Source organism: Ceratotherium simum, chromosome 1, assembly GCF_057802395.1.
Source record: "Ceratotherium simum simum isolate JZ-2026a chromosome 1, ASM5780239v1, whole genome shotgun sequence".
In the NCBI taxonomy this organism is placed as follows: Eukaryota; Metazoa; Chordata; class Mammalia; order Perissodactyla; family Rhinocerotidae; genus Ceratotherium; species Ceratotherium simum.
The window spans coordinates 75253837-75278373 of record NC_141900.1 but is presented as its reverse complement, the minus strand read 5'-3'; the positions used below and the strand labels follow the sequence as shown (position 1 = coordinate 75278373).

At 39.5% G+C, this 24537-nt stretch overlaps 1 protein-coding gene across 2 annotated transcripts in view; it reads right to left on the bottom strand.

Annotated features, from left to right (window-relative positions):
• The window catches only part of MET (MET proto-oncogene, receptor tyrosine kinase), a 112085-nt gene that overhangs the window by 46523 nt on the left and 41025 nt on the right, over positions 1-24537 (bottom strand). For both annotated transcript variants that reach the window (XM_004418777.3, XM_014785497.2), the window contains exons 3-4: positions 12203-12394; positions 1063-1197 (exon numbers count right to left, since the gene is read on the bottom strand). In XM_004418777.3, the coding sequence (XP_004418834.1) occupies positions 1063-1197; positions 12203-12394 (327 nt within the window). The remainder of the gene's footprint in view (positions 1-1062; positions 1198-12202; positions 12395-24537) is intronic.

The following is a 24537-nucleotide window of genomic DNA, read 5'->3' as shown; positions in this document are numbered from 1 at the left end:
AATTTAAAAAGTCAAATTCCTTCCTTCCCTCTATTGTTGGCACATATGTGATCAAAGTTAACATGACTGTCCAGTGAACACAAACATTGTCATGCAATTTCACACACTTGAATCCCTGAGAGTAAGTTTACATATTCTGGCATCAGGATGCACCTCCTTCTCTCAGAGAAAAGGGATGACTGGCTGGCATCAGACTCCAATGTATGTTTCAAGACTTATCTGCCTGCAGTAGAATTCTGCCATTAGGACTGGAATTCTCATTTTGTGTGTTTTTCTTATTGAGAAATACAGGACAAAAGGAGAAGTACTCATTATGAAAAAGCCCTCCCTTAGGTCCAATCTTTCCCAAATAAAAATTTAACTTGATTTCAGAAGATCTCTGGACTACTCAAGAAGAAACTTGATAGAGGCGAGGTGAATCCAAGACGAAGAGAGAAGTTAAAAAGGACCACATGGTATGGAGATTCCTCAAAGAATTAAAAATAGACATACCCTATGATCCAGCTATCCCACTACTGGGAATCTATCCAACGAACCTGAAATCAACAATCCAAAGAGGCTTATGCACCCCTATGTTCATTGCAGCATTATTCACTATAGCCAAGAAGTGGAAGCAACCCAAGTGCCCCTTGACTGATGATTGGATCCAGAAGATGTGGTATATATATACCATGGAATACTACTCAGCCATAAAAAAGACAAAATCTTCCCATTTGCAACAACATGGATGGGCCTGGAGGGTATTATGTTAAGTGAAATAAGCCAGAAAGAGAAAGACAAACACTGTATGATCTCACTCATATGTGGAATATAAACCAACACATGGACAGAGAAAACTGTATTGTGGTTGCCAGGGGCAATGGGGGTGGGGGGTGGGCACAAGGAGTGAAGGGAGACATATACATGGTGATGGACAAACAAAAATATACAACCCAAAATTTCACAGTGTTATAAACTATTAAAACATCAGTGGAAAAACAAAAGGACCACATGACACTGGATGTAAATATCCATTCAGGAAGAACTGCATTCACGGAACCTCCCTGTGGGAACAGGCCTTACTTTTTTCCCAGTGACAACCAGTGTGTAGCCATTTTGGTTTAATGGGTGCTCTACAATCACTTCTGGAGACACACGGTGGGAGTCCAGGCGAAAATTCACATGAGGGGTTGATGATCCCGATCGAGAAACCACAACCTGAGAAACAAAACAGAAAACACCCTTAGTCCAATAAGCTCACAGTTTAACTATACGTGGAAAATGTGGATGATAACGGTAATAACAGATTAGGAGAGCTCGTGGGTGTTTGCACTAACGGCCCAACGGTTTATCTCATTGTAAATCAATATGACATCTTCTAATCTCCTGCCTTGAAGACAATTCATCTGAACCCCCAGGACAGACATTTGCCTATGATCTTTTAATGGTTTCCAGGGAAGGAGATCTTCCAGTCAATCAGCCAGCACATGGAGACAAATCCTCATGATTGTATAGGGAACTGGAGGAGCCAAAATTCTCCCCGGAACAGAAGGCCTCACTTATGCTACAAGGATCTTGGATTATTTTAAAATCTATCCTCCTGACGCTCCCACCGGGCAGCTTCCCTTGACATAATGGAAAGTGTACCGGATGGGGAGTCTGGAGACCTGGATCTAGTTCCAGCTTTGCTACTCTTAAGCCATATTTATAGATCTTTTGAGGTCCAAATAGGCCCTCAGCTAATTTGAAATGATGTGCTGTAGTTTTTATAAACCATTGTCCCATCGCATATTATTACTTGGATTATAAATAAAGCTCTGCTTCTTGGCTTGGTTTTTATAATAAGGCCTGAGGGTTTCAACAATTCCTTGGGAATGAGGTTTGTTGACTGGTGTCATTCTTGCTTTCAGGTATTTCTAATTTGCGATGTTTCTCAGCTATATAATTTCCATCTGACCTGTTGTTAGGAATCGTTAATAATAAAGTCAGGATTACCATTTGAGATGAACATTTAGACATCAGGAGAGTTTAGGAGGACTCAGAGAGATTTTCATTCTTCAATAGGCCGTAAGGTTCTATCTACATGAGGGTGTAGGAGGCTGAGCACAGCTCTGGGCTTGAAATTGACTTTGTGAAACTGCCCGACATCCCCCAAATCCTTTTATGTTTAATTGAAAGTACATTTATTTGCCGTGGGTATGAAATTACAGGAAAAACCCGCGCATCTGTGAGATTAAGATTAGTTAAATACACTCCCTCTACCTCAACTTTCTCATCCGTAAAATGGGAATGAAAATTACAGGAGTAATTAACTGCTTAGTACTCTAACAAACTCTCACACAACATATAAATGTTCTGGGGAACCAGTGGTAAATTTTTTCTTCAACATGATAAAGGATTCAAGTAGCCTGAAACAATTTGGGAAGATTCCCAAAGTACCTAATTTGCTCCCAGAGAGTGGATTGTTGACAGAGAAACTAACCAAGCTTATATAGAGCCATAAAAGTTAAACATGACATTTTTTTTTTTTTTTTTTTTTGTGAGGAGATCAGCCCTGTGCTAACATCCGCCAATCCTCCTCTTTTTTTGCCGAGGAAGACGGCCCTGGGCTAACATCCGTGCCCATCCTCCTCCACTTTATATGGGACGCCGCCACGGCATGGCTTGCAAAAGCAGTGCGTCGGTGCGCGCCCGGGATCCGAACCAGCGAACCCCGGGCCGCCGCAGCAGAGCGCGCGCACCCAACCGCTTGCGCCACCGGGCCGGCCCCTAAACATGACATTTTTGTTCTAACATTTGTTCTACCCCAAACACTTAATACTTTCAAAACATCTCCATTAAGCAAGGTGGCTATATGTGCAAAGAAGTTAAATGATGGATCAAAGGTCATTTGGCCAGGATGGGAAAGGAGGGAAACTATTGTTATTCCTAAATATAGGGCCAAACAGGTATTTGTAACTTTCGCAGGTAAAGTAAAAAGAAGTTCAATTACCAGTCCTACCTCCCTCTGGGTGCTGGTTACAAGTAGAGTATTAGGACATGAGACTTCTAAAGCCTCTATTCGAAATTATCCAGATTTCACTTACCCAACTTTTCAATCTTAACTCACTTTTCTTGTTTTTCCTACCTCCTCCCTCCCATTTTTTCATATTTCCCTGGTTGATGCCAATCATTTCAAACTGCAAAGGTAAAAAGAATTCCTTCTCTCACAGACAAGTCAAAAAAACACCAAAATACCAGCCTTTCTTAATCCCCTGACTCTGTTCTCCACCTCATTCTGTGCTTCAACACTTCACTGAAGATCATTCATCCCTATGAACTTTCCTATGGATATTTGCTTTTTTCTTTTTGAGGAAGACTGGCTCTGTGCTAACATCTGTTGCCAATCCCAAGTAGACAGCCCCAGTACACAGTTGTGTATCATAGTTGTAGCTCTTCTATAAGGGATGCTGCCTCAGCATGACTTGATGAGTGGTGAGTAGGTCCGCGCCCAGGATCCGAACTGGCAAACCTGGGGCCGCGAAGGGTAACTCGAGAACTTAACCGCTGTGACGCTGGGCCAGCCCCTGGATATTCCCATTTTGTGCCTGTCTCTCTTGTATCTTCCACTCTATTCAGACCTGGCACATAGCAATCACCTCCTAGGACCCTTTTTTCTCCTATCTTCTAGCTCTCTTTAATACCATTTCCCATATCTATAATAAGCAATCCCTTCTTAATTACTAGGTCATCATCTTTGATTTTATCAAATGTCTGAAGTCTATCCAAATATTCATTTCCCAGAAAAGATTAACCTTTCTCTGTCCTTTCATAAATAAGCTCTTTGCACCTATGGAACTTGGATAGATTGATTTGGTGTGTCCCCTGTCAAGACTTGTCTGGAGAGCACCACATATATGGTACTCTCATAAGAGGTAACCGAGCCAGGCATTGTGCTAAGTGCTTTAAATGGATATTTTGTTTACTCTTTGCAGTAATCCTACAAGGTTGGTACTTTATTTTCCATAAAAAAAATATGACAGAGAATTTTAGCTAGAAAATGCAAGAGTCAGGTTCTCCAAGGAGCTTTATCTAATGCCAGAATCTGTTTGCTTGATCTCTTCCTAAGCACTCAACTGCTACACTTTTGGGGCACCAGAGTAAACACCAATAAAAAGCTTCAACTCTGAGCTCCCAAGAGCCACTCGTGAGTCAAAGCATTAAAACAAATTTCACAACGTATTTGCCTTGCCAAATACTCCTTGTTTCGGTAATCTTGGCTGCACAAGTTAAGTGTGCCTAAGGAGAAAGACTCCACATCTAAATAGTTTTTGATGGCACAGGGAAAATGTTACCAGCACCGCTAGCAAGCTCTACTTTTGATCATGAGCTGGGATGAGCGTGGCCTGGTATAGAAAACGGACGAACAAGAGAAGACTGGAAGACTGTGTTTTTAAAGTGAGATGACTGTTTGGAATTTTGAGCAGAGGTCATATCACAAATGCAAATACCTTCTTAGTTGATCATTAGCCCTCTCTCCACAGGGATACCTACCGCTATAAAATGCCAGGAATGCTTTTCTATCATTAATTCCTCACTTTCTCTTATTTCCAGAATTCTAAATAATTGAGCAACCACTTTAACTCTCAAAATACCCCTGAAGCAAGTTTGCCAGAAATTACGAGTTCCTTTTGGTTGTCATGGAGATATTTCTAGGGATAGAACTGAATCTAGCATCTAAATTTAATTCTTCTGATGAATCACCTGGCCATCTTAGGACAATTAGTATGAAATAGAAGACTGGCAATTACCTTTTGTGTTTCCACTGTGTTGACAACTAATCTTTAGCATTTAGGTTTCAAAATCTTTTCTTTAATGCTCTTGAAAATACAAGACTAATATGTGTTGAGGCAAGGGAGTAGGGAGGAACCTGAATTTACTTGATTGTTATGGTATGATCTCAAATTATCTGGGAGAAGACATGGGGAAGAAATATACGTACAAATAAAATACAACCTTTGTGGCTAGGCCCCAAATTTCATAAACCTAAACAAAGTAATTTTGTGTGATATATCTATAAAAACATAAAGGCCAGGTCCCCTCATACCACACACAGAGTTTTGTTTTTAACTAAGTTGTGTTAGAATTTATTTATTTATTTTTGGTGAGGAAGATTGCCCCTGAGCTAACATCTGTGCCAATCTTCCTTTATTTTGTACGTGGGATGTTGCCACAGCATGGCTTGATGAGTGGTGTGTAGGTCTGTGCCTGGGATCTGAACCTGTGAACCCCGGGCCACTGAAGTGGAGCGTGCAAATTTAACCACTATGCCATTGGGTCGGCCCCTAGAATTTAATTTTTTTAAAGAAGGACAAATACAATTTAACATAAGATATTTGTACTCTCCTCATTTCCTTTTTTTAAAGTGGACAATTCAATGGTTTTTAGTATATTCACAGATTTGTGCAGCCATCACCACAACCACCTTTGGAACATTTTCATTACCTCAAAAGAAACTCCACACCTCTTAGCCATTACTCCCACCCCCCCGATTCCCTCATATTCTCCAGTCCCTGGCAACCACTAATCTACTTTCTATCTCCATAGATTTTCCTATTCTGGACATTTCATATAAACAGAATCCTACAATATGTGGTCTTTTGTGACTGGCTTCTTTCACTTAGCATAATGTTTTCAAGGTTCATCCATGTTGGAGCGTGTATGGATACTTCATTCCTTTTTATTTCCAGTAATATTCCATTGAAAGGATATACCACATTTTATTTATCCATTCATCAGTTGTTGGACATTTGGGTGGTTTCCACTTTTTGGCTATTGTGAATAATGCTGCTATGAACATTCATGTACAACTTTTTGTGTGAGCATATATTTTCATTTCTCTTGGGTCTATACCTAGGAGTGGAATTGCTAGGTCTTATGGTAACTCTAGCTTAACCTTTTGAGGGACTGCCAGACCATTTTCCATAGGGACTGCACAATTCCACATTCCCACCAGCAATGTATTAGGGTTCAAATTTCTCAACATCTTTGCCGACATTTGTTATTTTTCATTTTCTTGGTGATAGCCATCCTAGTGGGTGTGAAGTGGCACTTCGTTGTGTGGTTTGTATTTCTCTGCCAAATGTTTTCTCAAATTAAGTAAAAGGCAAGTTTACTTCTAGAGGTTCACAGCCTTCCGCCCATTCCTCCTCCCTGAGACTGAGTACTTGGGCATCACCTGCCGAGCCTCCCACCTGAAGAACATCCCCTCATGGTCAGACTGGACTTTTGTAAAACATGGTCCTAGAGAGGCTGGAGGTGGGGGAGGGATAGAAGAGACAACAATGGATTCTCACTAGGAGATCAGTCAGAGTGGAAGATGCACAGTCCCTAGGGGATACTGTTTTTTGAAGATTGAAGTGAACTTTCCTTTTATAAGAACAGAAAACATACAGTTCTATTTATAGGCAAATAGCACTGAATGGAACCTCAGAAATCATCTATATTGATTTCTAACTTAAAACGTAAGAAAAATGCAGGGTTTCTGTTAAGGAATAAGGAAAACTTTATTTTTAACGAAAGATGATGCACATTATTGGAGTTTGAGACTCAATGAGAGAAAATGTGAGTTGAGGGAAAAAAAATGTGAGTGAAGGTGATGACAACATTAATAAACAGACTGGGTTATAACTGGATGTGACCTTGCGGATCCAGGGAGTGGGTCTACTTTCCCTGTAGTTCTCAGTACAGAGTTGGGCACACGGTAGGTCCCAAAGGCATATCTATTGCCTAAATACATGAATAGACTGAAATAAGAAGCTCACTTGAGCCCTGATGAAGGGATGGGGTTTTTAAATGTTTCAGATATTTAGATAATCTTCAAAAGTTTGATCCGCATTTTCAAGGTATGGCTTCTGATGCCTCTTGCTTCTTCCCTGCTGCAATGGACTGAATGTTTGTACCATATGTTGAAATCCTAACCCCCATGTGATGGTATTAGGAGATGAGGCCTCGGGAGGTGATTAATTCACGAAGGTGAAGCCCTCACGAATGAGATTAGTGCCCTTATAAAAGGGCCTCAGAGGGCTCTGTTGCCCTCTTTCCACCATATGAAGACACAGCAAGAAGATGGCCATCTATGAACCAGGAAGCAGGTCTTCACCAGACACTAGGTCTGCCGGCACCTTGATCTCGGACTTTTCAGTCTCCAGAACTGTGAGAAATAAATGCTTGTTTTTTAAACTACCCAGTCTATGGTAATATGTTATAGCAGTCTGAACTAAGATACCTGCTTTAGGTTTACTATCTTCAGTATGTGAGAGAAACCAGTGTTTGTTTAGAAAGAAATCAGATACGAAGAGTAGAGTTCTATGTTTCAATCAAGCTAAACATCTAGTTTTATGCAACAGAAAAAAAATAAGCATGAGAAGAAGTAGAAATTGCTGATTGTGCTGACAGCTCAAAATTAAAAGTGGTAAGACAAAGTACCAGGTGGTAAAAACTGAATTAAATGAAGCTTTACTTGTTTCTTTCCTTCACTCGTTTTGGTAAATGGGCAGAAGTGCTTTTGCACCAACTTGATACTGGAAAGGCCAGGTATACACAAAAAACAAAACAATTTTTCTTACTACTATGATACTGATGTATGTGTGTGTTTCAACTTTTTGAAATGAGTCAAAGTGAGTCGAAATGAGTCATTACCACATCGAGACTTCTGTAAAAAATTTCAAGCATCTAAAAACCAAATAAGCTAGTAAATTTGTAAAAATTTTAAAATAACCAATACTTTCAAATCAATATTCCAAATACAATGATTATAGGATTAGCCAATCTATACAGAAAGTATAACTGTTTCTGAATTTCAAAAGTGATAAAAATTCAAAAAAACTACTCATATGTATGTCTTAAATATAGATATTATATGTCTATAAATGTCTTACTATATCTTAACGTCTTAAAATGTCTCTCTATTCTTTTAAATAAGCATCCAAACAAGAAATCCCAGTTATTTCCTGCTACCAAAACCAAAACAAAAGCTTAGTATTTTCCCATAGTTTCAAATATTTATGATGTTTTAAATTGTAACACATGTAACAGTATATAAGATATATGTATTTCAAGAGCATGTATTAATTCATTTTAGGGGACTATACACGAACTGGGCCTAATTTTTCGTTACGGACATAACTAAAATTATTATTTATAATTGGTTCTTTTTCACACAAAAGAAATTTTAGAACTCATGAGTATATGTTCTTCTAAAGAAATACGCCAAAGTTACCATTCTTTAGATGTAACTAAATCAATGATGTAGACATTAAAAAAAAGGCAGATGATATTTTTATCCAAACATTTTATAAAGATATATAAAGATGGGTAAGTTAGCAATCCCTAAAGAGAAGCGCTGTTCAAGTTCAAGCTTCATTCAGCTGCGTTTCTGCTGGATGCTCACAGCATTGATGAACTGATGATCTGTGTCTACATACTCTAAAACAGCAGTAATCCCAAATGTAATATATATGTCACAGGCTTCCAACACAAAGCATTGACATGCCATGATGGTGGCACAGGAACCAAAGGAATCTGAAGACAGGAGGTCAACAGATGAATTGATTCTTCTTACTGGAAGTGAGTAATTATTCTCAAGCTCACTGATTACTAACATAATACTTTGAATAATGGGCATAAGGAACGATCATGAGCTAAGGATGTCTTTTTAGGTGAGCTCTACCTCTTTAAGTTTCTTGCTTAAGATCCAACTAGTTCAGTTAAGAGGCACAAGAGAAAAGGTGTGAAGAGTAGCGATAGCATCAAGGAACTGGCAGAGCGGAAAGGGGGATGGGAGAAGAGCAAAGATGATGCCAAAGAACCTAATGACAGCTGTGACAGTGCCCAGGCAGTGGCCACTGTATGCAGACAAAGTAGCTGCCCAGTGAATGTTTGTGGAGTGAACTTGAAACAAGTCTTGAAAGTGCCTCCCCACCCTCACCCCACCCCAATTCACTCAGTCTCCCTGGCCTGACAGTCATGCACAAATATTTTAATAGCAAGGCCTTGCATCTAGAGATTAAAGGCCTATACAAGTGCTGTTAAAAAAAAAAATCAAGCAAGCATTGTTTTTGGATATAGATTAGATGAGGAGCTCAGAAGGGGAGATGTGGGCAATCCCTGTGATTAGTCCTGTGATCTTCACGAGAATCTCTCTTCCCTCTCCCACATAGCCCTGCACACTGCACTAATGTTCCAGAGTCTTGTTCTTTTCTACATGCCCTCCCCCTCCAAATCTGTAAGAAGGCTCATTCTTAATGTTTATTTATATAATCTCAAATATTGCTTATCATATTATTTTACTTCAGAGCATCCCAAGAGAGTGATCACACAAATAAAACTGTTTTTGAAATCTATATCTATATTGACATGGCTCTACAGATAGAGAGACTTAAATATATATACACATTAGTATATTTAGACATAGCTGCACCTGCACTGGATAAGTTACACATGTTTTTAAATGTTAGAAACATGTCAAAAATGTCTTCTCTGCCATACATATAATATTGTTAGCTAAACAATATAATTCTTTCTAATCAAATAACCACTGTGAAATACCTGATTCATTTTGCACTCGACAGCTGGGGCTGTAGCTTGTATTCCCAGCCAGAGCTGAACATAAGCACAATAGGAAAGGCAGAAACAGCTGCAAACTCTTGGGAGAAAACATTTGCAAAGCAACTCTGCCTTTAGGTTTCAGGGTAGGAAGGAAGTAAAATCATTTTTCTGTTCCTTTTCATGTATGGCAGCTGTCTTTGGAAAAAAAAATTATGTCCATTCTATTTTGTAACAGAAACTCCATAGTATTATTAAAACACGAGTTGTAGAAACTTAGGGCTGGCCAACAGATTTAGCACTTTAGTGCAGTCAAAACATTTACAGAACTAGGTAGTTAATTACTGCCCGGACAGATTAAGCTAGAAGGTCTCCGTGTCTTCGCTGTACTCCTGACTCCTCCTCCAACAGTATTTGCTGTAAACAAACTGGATTTCAGTAATGTTGATTCCCTGATCCTCCAAATGCTTTAGGTTTATTTACAGAAAATTTTATCGAATGGAATTCTCTTAGGCAAGTTATCAGAGAAATAGATCCTCTCTCTGTGGGTCTCAGTAGCCCTTTGTCTGTATGTCTTTGTCTCACATACTCTTGGTATCAGGTACATGTTTTTATCTCTCCTACTAAAATTTTAGTTCCTTAAAGGCAGGTTCTATGTCACTGCTTCCTTTGCTTCACTGATTTGCCTAGTAAAGCCAAGTTAGTAAATTCCTGATGTATATTTAAGGAATTAAGAGCGATCTGGTTTTTAAAAAAATCAGTGATATGAGTACTTTTCATAAAATAAATATCTACTTATTTACTTATTTTCATCTTTAATGTTTTGGATGCACAGGTAATGCGCATACTATAGCTTCTTTTATGAAGAATAAAACATCTGTTACAGCATTTGTTATAATGAGACTGATGCATGACATATCAGTCGGATGGTGGAATCTGTCACAGCACACAGCAGAATTTACTCAGTTATTAAAGCTATCTATCTAAAAGTGGGATTTCATTAGAACTTTAGAATCTGGGAATAGGCCAAGAACCTTTTGATGTAAAAAAAAGTGTCAGACCTGAAGTGACTATAGAAAGCTTATTAATATGAAACTGGATTGGCAAGGTAATAGACAATTTAGAAAAAAAGAAAAGCAGAAATAAAGACAAAGGGAAGCAAGCCAACACACTGAACACATTAGGAATTCAATAGATGCTAGCTTCTCTCATCCTCCATCAAAAATCCTTTGGAATTCCACAGAATAACATCAATGTAAACTAAAAACACATATAAACACAACACAATACTACACATTTTACAAAGATTATAGATATGACCATATTTCAAATATGTTAGTGTGCTCATCTGTGTGTGGGGGACAGATTTTGAAGAGTTAAGGACAGAATTAAATGGTCTGAGGTAGGTAAATAAGAACACTGAGCTGGGAGGGAGGGGGGAGGGGGAGAAAAAGTGTAGTTAACTGTGAAGCAGTGGGAGGAGGGGAGATTAAGTGTGGGAACATTTAGACAACAGGATCTATATGATATGTTTTGAGCTAGGAAGGTTTTATTTACATGTTTTATGACTTTGAAAAAATTCTACCATGCCTACTAGTACAAGAAAAACATGATTTAAAATATGGCAATGACCAATATTCAGACTGCTATAAAGACAGCGGTAATTTTTAAAAATGTTTTGTAAAAGAATACAGATAGAGGATGTACAGATGTGCAAGTCATAGGAAAACATCATCGTCCTCAATTGGTTTACTAGAAGTCATTGACTGGGATGTTAATTATATCAGATGTTTATGAAATAAGCATCTCTCTTTAAAAGAAATTTCTAGTATTCATAAAAGTCAACATTTCCATAGATGCTGTTGTCATTCTGCATTAATGAAGAATCTACTAATGAACTCAGGTTGAAAGCACTACCCAATAACTATTAAGGCAGTAAGAGAGATCTAATACAAGAGCATTTTAGTTTCCGCAAAGTGCTATAATTCTTGTATCTAGGAAATACAATAACTGCGAGTCTGAAATGTGAACTTTTTTTGTATGGAAATACTGCTGCTATTCATTAAGAGAATTTCTTAACAAAATCTGGATTTTTTTTCCTCCCAGTATTTGAACTTCTTTGTGTCTGACACCATCATTTTGAAGAATCAGGAGAGCTGGAGTTACAATGGGATTTTGGTGATAACGTCCCTTCCTAACCCCTGCCAATATTTCTCAATGATGTGAACGTTTCCTCTCATGGAGGCGCACGGTTCACACAATAGCTCTCCTTTGATCCGTAGCTTCCCTTGAAATAGGAAAACATCGCCTGGAAGTGCTTTAATTGTTTCATTTTATTTTCCAATCATGTGATAGAAATCATGAATGGAAAAAAAAAACACAAAACTCAAACCATTCTGGGCAAGAAAATTAAAGCAACCACATTTAAACTGAAAGCTTCAAGAATTGAACAAAAATAGGCCATACACGTCACAAAAAGTGGACCAGGCTTCACTGTTTTGCTTTTAGTCTGTGTCTCTAGCTTCTACTGTGATTTTTCACTTTACAATATTTGCAAATACTTTACTGCAAAAATAAAAACAAATTAATTGCATAATACCAGACAAAACAGACACAGTCACTCTCAGAAAGTGTTTACCTGCATGAAGCGACCCTCCGATGTCCCAAGATTAGCAATGGTGAGGTTTCCTTTAATGAAGGTGGATATAGATGTCAAGAGGACTCGGTTGAATTGGCCCGTGAATAAGTCAACGCGCTGCAAAGCTGTGGTAAACTCCGTTCGATATTCATCATTGCGTACTTCACAGCCCGATGAATTTCTCAAAAGTGTCTGGAATATAATGTGGTTATAGAATTAATGTGAGTCCAGATGCGAACAAGCTGGTAAAAAACTTTTCAGTGTGTCTTTTCAGAGCTCGGAGGGAAATGGCAAGGATAACCGTGCAAATAGCTCCAGATAGGCAGAAATATTTCTAGTGACCTGAATGGCTCCAGTATCACTAGGTGCTGTGGTGTATATATAGACTCCAACCTGGGGGCAAACCTTACTACCATAACTTGCACTGTGGGTCAATATGTGCATACCTAAAAATGGAACTTAGCTGGTGCTATTAAAAGAAAAACAAAACTATGAAATGTCTCAGTCCTGGACATAAAGGTAATGCTTCTAGTAGGCAAGTCCAATGAGATGAATTTCAACTAAATAATCATAAATGTTAAGAGTCACACTAGGACATTATATTTTAAAATGTGTGCCCTTGTGCATCTGTGTGTAGGGAGGTGGTGGGGAATGGTGGTTGGTAGATAATTCATGGGGAGGCAGCAGAGCATAAACCCCAGACCCAAGTGCTTGCATCAAATCCTGGTCCCTAATGCTTACTTGCCTTATGTAGTCCCTATAACCTCTCTGTTTGTGAAATTCATATTTTCTCTGTTTCAGTTCCCCCAACTGTAAAATCAAGAGAATTCTAGAAATATGCCTACCCTATGGAGCTGTTGTAAAGATTAAATGAGCTGGTTTATAGAAATCTCTTACAATAGAACCTAGCATGCAGAGAACACCACGTAAGTATGTGTCATCATTATGGTGAAAGGCTCAAAAAATGTAAAAGTTGTACATCAAATGTCTCAGTAACCAGTTTAGTAAAAGGCAATTACCATTCAGTCAGGTATTTATCCTTTAGGTTCAACTTTAAATGGAAGGATTTAAAAAAAAAATTGTTCAGTAATATACAACAATTAAGCACTGTGGATCTCTCCCTTCACCTTGACACTTCAGTCTCCCAGTTTTCCTCTGCTTCTCAGACTGCAACGTTTATGTCTCCTTTGCAGGACCATCCATGCCTGGCTATCAATGTTAGGGCTTCTCAAGGCTCCAGCCTAGGGCCACTCCTCTGCTCACTCGTCATACTCTCCCCAGGCAATCTCAGTCTCCCCCGTGATGTCTATTACTATTTAGTTGACACACACCTTTGTACCTCCAGGCTACCCCTCTCCTCTGAGCTGACTGTGCATACATCAGACTGCCTATGAAATCTGCACTCAGATGTCTTAAAGACCTCAGGCTCAACATGACCAAAGTTGAAATCACAATCTTCCTCCATGCCTGATCTTACGATACAACGCATCCCAGCGAATGGCTCTACCATTCCTCCAGGTGCACAAGTCAGAAATCTAAGTATCATCCCTGATTCTTCCCCATATACAGTCCATCACCAATTCCATCAATTGCGTTTTCTAACTATCTCCTGGACTCATCCAGTGTTCTCTGTCTCTACCACGACAACCTTCATCCAAGCCACCCCATCGCCTTCCTGGACTACTACAATGGCTTCCTAACTGGACCTGCCACATCCAATTTCATCTAATCTCTTTCCAGATCCATTCTCTACGTTGCAGACAGATTTTCTTTGTAAAACACAAATCTCATCATGTTATCTGACAGGCCTCCTGAAGTCAAATGCTTCTATTATAGACTGTCATAATACCTTTTATCTACATGGCATAGCACTTGGTATAGCTGCAACTACTATTTGCTTGTGCGATAGATGATTGATGTGAGACTTCTCCCGAGTGGCTCCCTGCGATCAGGGACCCTGCTTGTTCACCACTGTATTGCTAGTAGTAGATGAAATATCACATATAGTAGATGTTTAATAAATATTAATTGAATGAATGAACAAGTAAGTGAATCAATTATGGGTAGATGGGGCATGAGTATGGAGATATGAATCAATGTTACTACAGTCATTTTTTTCAGGAATAGGGGTAGTTTAAGAGTTTATAAGAGACACATAGAGTGACAGCTCTTGACTGTCCTGACAAGATAGTTGTGAATTGGTAAATCTGGGGCAGATATCAGAGGGCAAGAAGATGTATTAAGGAAAACAAAGTCTAACTTGGAAGAAAAAGAGAGAAAAAGTTCATTTTTACACATCTTTGTATGTAGCTACAAGTCCAGGAAAAGATCTGAAGATTAGAAATGCTCTATTATTGTCCTATTATATATATAATGATCAGAAAGTTGTCATAGTATATTTCAAACCAACTTAGTGTTTAAGAACAAACTGAAATAAAAAAATTTAGTTATCCTTATGTAAAATAACCTTACTCCTTAACGTCAAACTTCTGTCACATAGAATGCAAAGTTCGTATATCTATTGACTTTAAAAGTTAAAAGTCACCTAAAATGCTGTTTTATATAGCAACAATCATTCCTTTATTTTAAATGGCCATAAACGAGCAAGCAGAGAATCTCAGTGATGCTAAACCTGACTCTTCTAATTAATAAAACATTCTAGTTCTAGACATTTATTTTGATATATTAATGATTGCTATTTCACTATTTAATTAGAAGGTTTTCTTCACTAAAGTACTATGGATTGCTTTGAGGAGTAGTGGATAACTGAGATGTACCAGCAATTCAACAGTAACCGATTAATTGGTAATTAAGTTTTTATTGGTGATCAATCGTCCATTTTACAGAGATAGCCAGAACTAAGGGAAGATGCTTAAAGGAGCAGAGATCAGTTTTAAATCGAAGGCCATCTCAAGTATTCCAATATAGAGGTGATTGCTCTTCAGGGTCAGCTTCTGTGGTTGTCAGCTTCTGCGGTTGTTTTGTTCCTTCTCTTGCTCGTTCTTACTTTTTTCTACGTCTAGGTGACATTCCTGGAACTTCAAAGCCTCAAACTTGACCTCGGGTTTGGTGCTGGTAGAGATATGATGGATTCATTGGGATATAAAACAATTTGCTGTGTGTGGAGTAGAGTCTTAGATCGTAAACTAATAGCAGCCTTCAATCAATAAGAGGCCAGGAATTGTCTCATTCATCTTTTATCTCCACTGTGTATCATGCCCAGCACACAGTAGGTATTTAATAACAGCTTGCTGAAAAATTAATGCATATGCAAAGTAACCAGAGATAAAGCCTATCTGCCTACCCAGCTTGCTTTGTGGTCTGCCTTGCTGAACAAGGTGAGCTGGAGAATGGAGGTGAGACGGATCTCCAGGCATTTGCAAACCTGCAGGAACTTGCTGATCTTTTCTAAACAGCGGGAGAGCAGTATGACAAGAACTTTAGCCTCTATGTGTCTGTTTCCTCACATGGAAGGCATAAACGTAGAACTCTGCATCAGAGTTAATGTAACATTTATATTGTGCATTTCATGGCTGCTCCTTCAGGAAACAGTAAGGCCTCTAAGTGGTACCTCTTCAACGGCTGACAGGATTAAGTTATGTCTCTATTTCCACCAAAACAAATTCCTAAGTACAACATTGCACAATCTTGGACTAGGATCTACAGAACTCCTTTACCTTGAAAAATTGTGCAATTTGGAGCCAAAAAACAAACATCACGTCAGGCTCAGGTGGCATTCAAATTCATAAGCCAGGGGACCCCAACCTTTTTCTTTTTCATTTTCTCTATAGCTGCAGGAGAGGGGTAGGGGCATTAGCTTCCAGGAAGGAGTAACACTCCAGGGTTCACTGTAGGAGAGGGGACTACTCCTTGTCTCCTCCTGCTGAGACTCCTGATAAACTCAATGACCGGGGTCAGGGTGGTAGGATTGGGTTACAAAGCAGCATGCTGTCTCTGAGCTTGAATAGTAGAACTTTAACTAATAGAGAGCCTTGGTTTCAGCCCTCAGTATTGCAAAGGTAAAGCATTGCGCAAATATGACTAAATCTCAGCCTGATTCACTATATCCCTTAACGATAATGAGTGAATGTATTTGCCGCTTATTTGTGCAGGGAAGCTGGGGTGGCTTCTTCTCACTGTTTGACACACAGCTCCTGGGTGTGGCATTTGGGGTGGGATGGGTCCAGATGGAGAGCAACTGCAGACCTACTGCCAGCAGTCTCCTTGCCACTCACACTTCCCTCAAAGCCAGGAGGTCTTGTGCTTTGGGGTAAAACTAAGCAAGGCTGGTGGAAAGTTCTCTGGTACAACAGCTGTTTTGGGGCACTGCAGAAGAGACTTCAGAGAAGGTTTCACCCCAGCACCAGTTGGGGAGCCAGACTAACGCTCTCCTTTTAGTAACAAAGGGAGGAAGAAGGAAGGAAGGAGGGGAGGGAAGAAATGAATCTTTACCCTGCACCTACACTGTGCCAGGCACTGAGTTGGGCATTTTCACATACAACCAGACTCACAGCAGTCCTGTGAGCTCTCATCACACTCAGTTTTCAGGAGGAGGAGACTCAGGGCAGCCAAGGGTGTGGCCACAGTGTCCAGTTCACTGGAACTGGCACTAGAATTTAGTTCTCTCTGATTCTCAAGCTCATGAATTTCTTTTGCTACTGTTTAGTATTCTGGGCCAAGTTCTGAGAATTGTACAATTACAAAAATGGAAAGGGCCTTAGAGACCATCTAACTCCAGCCCCTCATTTTATGTATGAGAAAACAAAAGTCAGGGAAGTTGTAACTCTCAGAGAGTTGGAATCATTGAACAAAAGTTATAATTTAACAGGTAAAATCCTACAACTCTTCAAGGTAGGAACTGTAGACTTGCCTACCCTGGATTCCCTTTCTGAGAAAGGCTGGAATTAATCATTATTTTCTGGATAACAGCACAGAGATAATCATTAGCATTTTGGGCTGTTGTAATCAGCTTGGCTTTCAAATTTAGCTCTGTTACCTATTTAGGTTAACAAACATTACCATCTTTCCATACAGGTAACTTTGAAATTTCAGTCATCACCAACTCCTCTTTCTCTAGCATTTCCTACATCCAACCAGTTGCTAAGTCCCACTAAACCCTGTCCGCAGTGTCTCTCCTGTGCAGCCCTCCAGCCTGCACCCTGTTCCAGGCTAGGTGTTTCCTCACTGGCCTTTTGCTGTCCTGTCTCATCTCCTTGAAGCAGTTATAAGCTGTCACTCCCTTCTTCAAAACTTTAGTTGCTTCCCAAAGGCCTGCAGGAAGTCCAAACTCCTTAGCACGGCATCCAAATCTGCCTCGATTTATGTTTTTAGTCTTTTTTCCATTAAGGTGAAAGGTCAGGTGACCATCTAGGACACCAAATAAATCTCAGAGTGGCTATCCTGACACAAGACCCTTCCCATTCTTGGATTCTTGCATTTGCTTTGGCAGCAGATGCCCCATCTCCCGCTAGTCACTGATATCCACTCCTTGCTCATGTAAACCTGAAGCCTGGCTCTCTTCTAAAGTCTCTCTTTACAAGGTCTTTTGAATGACAGGAGTAATGTGTTTTATTGGGTGGGGGAGGGGAGATAGTGACAATGAATAAAGTGGATGGTATAAGGGTACAGAAAGATACCATATAGCTTGAGATTTGAGTCAAGAGGAAAAAAGAAATAAGAAAAAAAATTCACCCAATACAATATAGTGTTTAGACATATACATACATGTAGTGCAACTAATGGCAAGGCAAGACGAACAAACAATTTACAACCAATGTCTACCCACTTTTCTGAGAGGGAGAGGGATGTGACTGAGGTGGACACACAGAGGGCTTCAAAGGCACTGGTAATATTCTCTTTTTTAAGCCCAGTGGTAGAAAAATCAGTAATTGTTTTATTTTTCATACATGCGCACACACACACACACAACACACATACTTTATATAGTACATGATTCTTTTATGAATGTATTATATTAAAGATAAATTTAAAAAGAAAGCAGTGAATAAATGGGAAGTGAGAAAGTAGAGAAAGCCTATTAAGAACTCTCTCCACTCCAATTTCTTAACGTCCTAAGCAGGTCTGAAACATTCTCAAGGCTTTTCTCAGCTCACAGAAGCTCATAACAATGATGTTAAATAACACCTGCATAGTGGATTATGGTTTTCAAAGTACATTATCTCATCTGATCCTCTCAACATGTCTGTGAGTTGAGTTTGTTATGATCATCACATTTCTACAAATAAGGAACTGAGGTTCAGAGAGTTGTCAGTAAATATTAGAGTTTGAATCCTAGTTGTCCATTTCAAATCCTGTCTTCCTTACACTGCGTCATGCTACTTACTTGTAGGCTCCTAAGGTATTTCTGAGACAGACTCACACTCTAGGGATGGTCTAAGGACCTGGTAGAGAAGAAGAATGAGCATACCTACAGGACAGGACTGGTTCTACCCCAGCGAGGATGTGACAAGTCGCGTGACCTTAGGCAAATCACTTGATCTCTCTGGGTCTGAGTTTCCTTTTACTTATTTAACAAACATTTATTTGTAGTGTTTATGATGTGTCAGACACTGTTCCACAGCATTTTCCAAATATTAATTCACTGAATCCTCCTAACAATCCTAGGAGGAAACTGAGGCACCGAATGGTCACATGATTAGCAGCGGCAGGGCCAGGACTAAACCTAGGCCATGGCCTCAGGGTCTTCACCACTGCACTACGCTACATGCTCCTTGTCTGTAAAGGGAGGCTTGAGCGAACTGATCTCCCAGTTCTTTTCCAGCTCTACAATGCTGTGGATCTGTGGGTGGCTTTCCAAAGCTACTGCTAGGCTTCGAATCACCAGACTGCCATCAGCCCGCTGTCCGAACAAATGATTGCCCAGGATGTTTAGGATGCCATGAGTAAAGAGTCACTGTCCCCCAATCACCAGAGGCTACTCCAAAACATACATAGATTCTGGATACACATGCCTATTCTAAAAGAAGTTTTGAAAAGCATTTAACTTTTCAAGGTTTATCTTCTTCTAAAATAATTGTATGACATCAACTCTGAGAACCAATGGTCAACACTCTTGTTTTTTCCTAAAACTTGCTACAAACTTGCTTCCTCAACTCAAAGGCTTATATACTGCCATGGGGATAAATAATAGGAATTACTTTAGAATCTGTAAAACTTGAAACAATAGTTTAATTAATTTAGTCTTTCTTTACTTTTTCATGAGTACTTGTCAGATTTTTTTCGCCTGACTCAGGCATATACCTTTCTTTATAAAAAGAAAATTGAAGTGCTATATACCTCCATGTATTTGATTCAAAATGTTTCCCCTAATTAACATTATGATGTATGCAGTGAATATGCAATTACATTTGATTCAGTTCAATTAAGGATGTGATATATTTAAAATAGTGATTCTTTTAATTGATCTATAGGACGGATTTAGCTCATCTATAGATAATTTAAATCAGTCTTGCAGATAGATTTTTAAAAATGTACTATCTTGCGAAGTCTTTGCCAGTTCACTCATATCAGCTCTCTTCCCTCCTTGCCCATGACTAAATTAACAGAAGCAATTTAATATAAACTTTATTCATAATTATACTTTGTACAAATTCTGTGGTTTTCAGGGGGATACATATTTCAAAATAGAAAGTCCCTCTTTGCCTAAGGCTTTTCATATAGTTGGCTAAAAATTCAACTGCTTTAATTTTAGGAATTCCACTTAGCTTATTTCTCTAAATTTCACTCACGTGCTCTCTTCTCTTTACTAAATGGGACTGCAAGGGGGTGGTATGGAACTGACCGCAGGCAGAGGCACAGAGCTTTGAACTTCAGTGTCCGGTTATGCTTCTTTCAGACTATATTTTAACTTCTCTCAGTCTGTACTCAGATATCTAAGATGTCAACACTGAAGCCTCATTCTCTGTAAAATGCAGAAGAGTCAGCTCTCTGACAGAGCAGGCCCTTCTCTTTAGGATCTTTAATGAAAGGCCAGACGGTTAGGGTGGTGTGGCCAAACCCTAAGAATCTGACTACGTTGTCTTGTGCTATGAAGAGGACTCAGCCTGATGCTGTGCTTGGTGCACAGTTCCTTAATACTTCTGCTGCCATGAACTCCCCTTGATGAAGTAATCCTGCTTCACGGCTTCAATAGCCATTGGGTTCGTGACAACCTGAGACCTCAACTGCTGTTCTAGCAGGAGAGCAAAACTGAGGGGCAGTTAAAGAAGGGTTGATTCATCCCTAGGAAGGAAGAAAGGGCATCTTCTCTGGCTGTGTGTAGAACCTAAGATGGCCATGAACATAGCATAACCAGGCATCTGGCCAGCCAGCTGCTGGTTCAACACTGGTGATTCATGAGGTGATGGATGCTGCCTCGTGGTGATGACTTAACTTCACACATCCAGCAGCATTCTCTCTTCTGAGGACCAGCTCTGTCTCTGAAACTGCCTTCAGCCCAAGTTTGAACGTGCTGTTGATGACATTCAAACTCATCATATTTCTTTCCAAACTGGCTCCTCCTTCCAGTTTCCTATTTCTATATGGCATCAATAGCTACCCTCTCCCTAAATTTGAGGTCTCAGCTATCTTTGACTCTTCCCTTTCCTTTATTGTTTATATCCACCTATCGATTCTTAAAAATTTTTCTTCTGAATTAAAGGAAATCTCATACTTGGCCTCCTACAATCTGATTTCCTTGATTCTAGAATCTCCTTCTTCAAGTCCACTTCCATAATTTTTTAGTGTAATGTCCCCCAAACACCTCCTTAGTCATGTCCAGTGGTAATCACCATAGCCTAGTGGAGAAGAGCACGGGCTCGGGAGTGGCCCTGCCCTTACCAGCTATAAGAACTTTGAGAGGATACTTAGATCTCCAAGCCTCAGGTCTTTACTTGTAAAATGGAAAAACACATACCTATCTAATAGAATTGTTTTGAGGTTTAAATGAAACAAATCCAGTGCCAGCAATATGTTAAATGGTTACTTCCTTCATTCATTTAGTCATTCAAAAATATTTATTGAGACCTGTAGTAGGTTGAATAGTGTCCCCCCAAAAATTCATGTTCACCTGGAACCTCAAAATGGGACTTTATTTGGAAATAGGCTCTTTCATACGTAATTAAAGATCTTGAGATGAAATCATCCTGGATTTAGTGTGAGCCCTAAGTTCAATGACTGTTGTCTTTACAAGAAGAGAGGACACAAAGAAACACACAAGGAAGATGGCCGTGTGAAGGCAGAGGCAGAGACTGGCGTAATCTGCCACAGCAGAAGGAATGCCTGGGACCACCAGAACTGTAAAAGGCAAGGAAGGCTTCTTCCCTAGAGCCTTAAAAGGGAGCATGACCTTGGCTGACACCTTGATTTCGGACTTCTGGCCTCCAGAACCGTGTGAGAATAAATTTCTGTTGGTTTAAGCCACCAAGTTTGTGGTAATTTGTTATGGCAGCCCTAGGAAATGAATACAAAACCATACCACGTGACAGATACTGTTCTGGGTGCTAGAAGGATACAGCAGCAAACAAAACAGACCTAAGTCCCTGCCCTTGTGCAATATAGTTATTATTATTATTGCTGTTGATGGTCTAGCGATTCTTCATAATGCCTACAAAGACTAATTCTAATTATTTAGATTAACAAACCTCGGGTTCTTCATCTCTAAAATGGAAACACTCACACCTGTCTAATAGAATTACAGCTAGTAAGTAAAGTTGGCCCTCTTGTCTGTCCACTATTATTTTCCATTTTTCTCTAAAGCAGGGATTGGCACCCTTTTTTTGTAGAGGGCTAGATAGCAAATACGTTAGGCTTTGAGTACCATAAGGTTTCTGTAGCATATATTAGTTTGTCTGTGTGTTACTTTTTAACCCTTTAAAAATTGTAAAAATCATTCTTAACTTGCTAAATGTACAAAAACAGGGCATAGTTTGCCAACCCTAGCAAATGCTTCTACCTATAGTCCAGTCTGTTCCCTCAGTGTCCCTTGAAGGCACCATGCATATAGAGAGACAAGAGACAGACAAACAAAACAGCTAACTAATACTGCAAAGTACGAAGAACATCGCTGATAGATAAGTTCTAAAAACACTGGTACAGGTAGTAAATGCTATAAGATTAGGAAAAGGATAAGACCAGTGTGGGCTTTAACAGCTGGAGAAGGCTCACGGCAGAGGCTGAAGTTGCGCCAGGTCTTGACAGAAGTTAGATTAGTGAAGAGGGAAGAGATAAATACTTGGAGCAGAATATATTTTATGTATATGTGTGTATGGATTTATAAACGTGTACAAATGAATAAATAGATCTATTCTCCTCTCGAGGTACCCCTAGGATTCAAAAGACTCACAAGTCTACAATGATAGGGGCTATGGAATTCTAAGTGACAAAACTTTTGCTTCTTTATCATCGTTTCCTTAGGTGAATCAGATCTGAAACAGACCAAGTACATGTGGTTTCAATTAGCAGCCTTCACATTGCACTTCAATCACAGTCAGGAGTGACAGAGTGATTCATAAAAAAAAGTTGTTCCAAGTGAGGCACATTTTAACGCTTAGTGTTTAGAGGTTTTCTGCTTTTCTCTATTTTGTTAACAGAAAACAAATTTTAATGTACTTACTCAGAAACATAAGAGATACTCAGAAGACAGAACACCAATTACCTTGCACTAACCAGGAAAACCGAAGCAGTCCTTCCTGTAGGTGGTAAGAGCCATGGTCTGTTTATGTGCCTAACAGTGTCACGCTCAATAGAAACAGGGTGATGAATGTCTTAGTGGAGAGGTGAAAGATGGATGAAAGCAGAGTCCTTCAACTGTGCCCAATATATTGTTTAAACCCATGACTATATTCTAGCCTGCCATCACTGTCGTCACCTCTTATCCTTCCTCTCCATCTTGCCATTGTGCAGTGAGACTCTTTGCTCATCCTCTCCCCTTGTTCCTGACCAGAATTGTTTATCAGAAACCTCAATCTGTGGGCCACTCTTCTCACTGGCCAGGGTCCCTCAGGTCCTTACCAAACTCTCTTCTAATCTTACTGCATTTATATCAAGACCAAGCTCAGGAAAGCTTCTCTCTGTACCAAGCATGTACTCAGTACCTATGAAGTGGTGCCATCGTGGAGTCTAATCTTGTGGCGACAGTAAGGGTGGTATTAACAAAGACCTACGCCCTTAACTTCTTTTCCTTACCTCATACACTATTGTCAACTTGAAATCATAGATTCGTGGTCAAGAGTGAAAATCTGTGGATTCCAAACGCAAACTTCAGGGGAGGGCACCTCTATTGGTACCATTGCTTGAAATGCCCACCAGAAGGTGTTGTTTAAAGTCCCTCATACAGATAGTATCACCCACTCAGAGGGCAAGCCCTGTTGACAGGCTCAAGATAGCCTTAAGGAGCAGAGAAGTTACTCTTTTCTTTCTCCTTTTAATAGCTTTAATTGTATTTTCCTAATTTTGATGACAAAGCTCTGGAATTCCTGTCCATTCACCCTCCCTATCTTCATCTTTTCCTCTCCTTTCATTTTTCTTCTTTGTTCTTTGATCTATCTTCATCTCAAACTGGAGGATGGAGGAGGGTGTGTGTGTGTGTATGTGTAAGGAAGGGGCATAGGTAATGGTGAGTGGAACTTCCCAGAATTTCTTCAGTGCTAATGTAATTCTCAGAAACTCCTGAATTCTATAAATTAGTTTTTAGAGATTTGGGGGAGAGAATGAAAAATTGTTTTATCTAAAAATTATTTTTACTAATCAGCATTTTATTACATTATTTGAAATATGGGGGCTTTGTCATAGTTATTTACTCATTTGATAAATATATATTTTGTTAAAGCTATTGTGTAGGCACTGGAGATGCAGAGATAAAAGCCATAGTCCATATCTTCGGGGGCAAATGAGGGAAACAGTGAACATATCACCACAGAGTGTGGTAAAAGATACGATAGCAATAAGCAAGGGTGCTACTAGAGTTCTCAGGAAAGGCAGCTTATCCAGAATATCGGGTGAGGGGAAAGCTAGAGAAGATTTTGAGGGGAAGGAAATGCCTGAGTTGAGTTGTAAAGAATAGGGAGAAAGTGTTAAACTGATAAAATGAGGGTTGAAGGGAATTTGAGGCAGATGAAGTGATAAATGTTAAGGCAGAGTTGTGAGGGAGACTGATGGATCTGGGAACTACAAGAATGATAGGTTAATACATATTCAATAAAGGGTTAATATCCAGAATATACATGGAACACATAAAACTCACTAGCCAAAAAACAAATAATCCAATTAAAATATGGGCAAAGGATATGAATAGATACTTTTCCAAAGAAGACAGACAAATAGCCAACAAGTACATG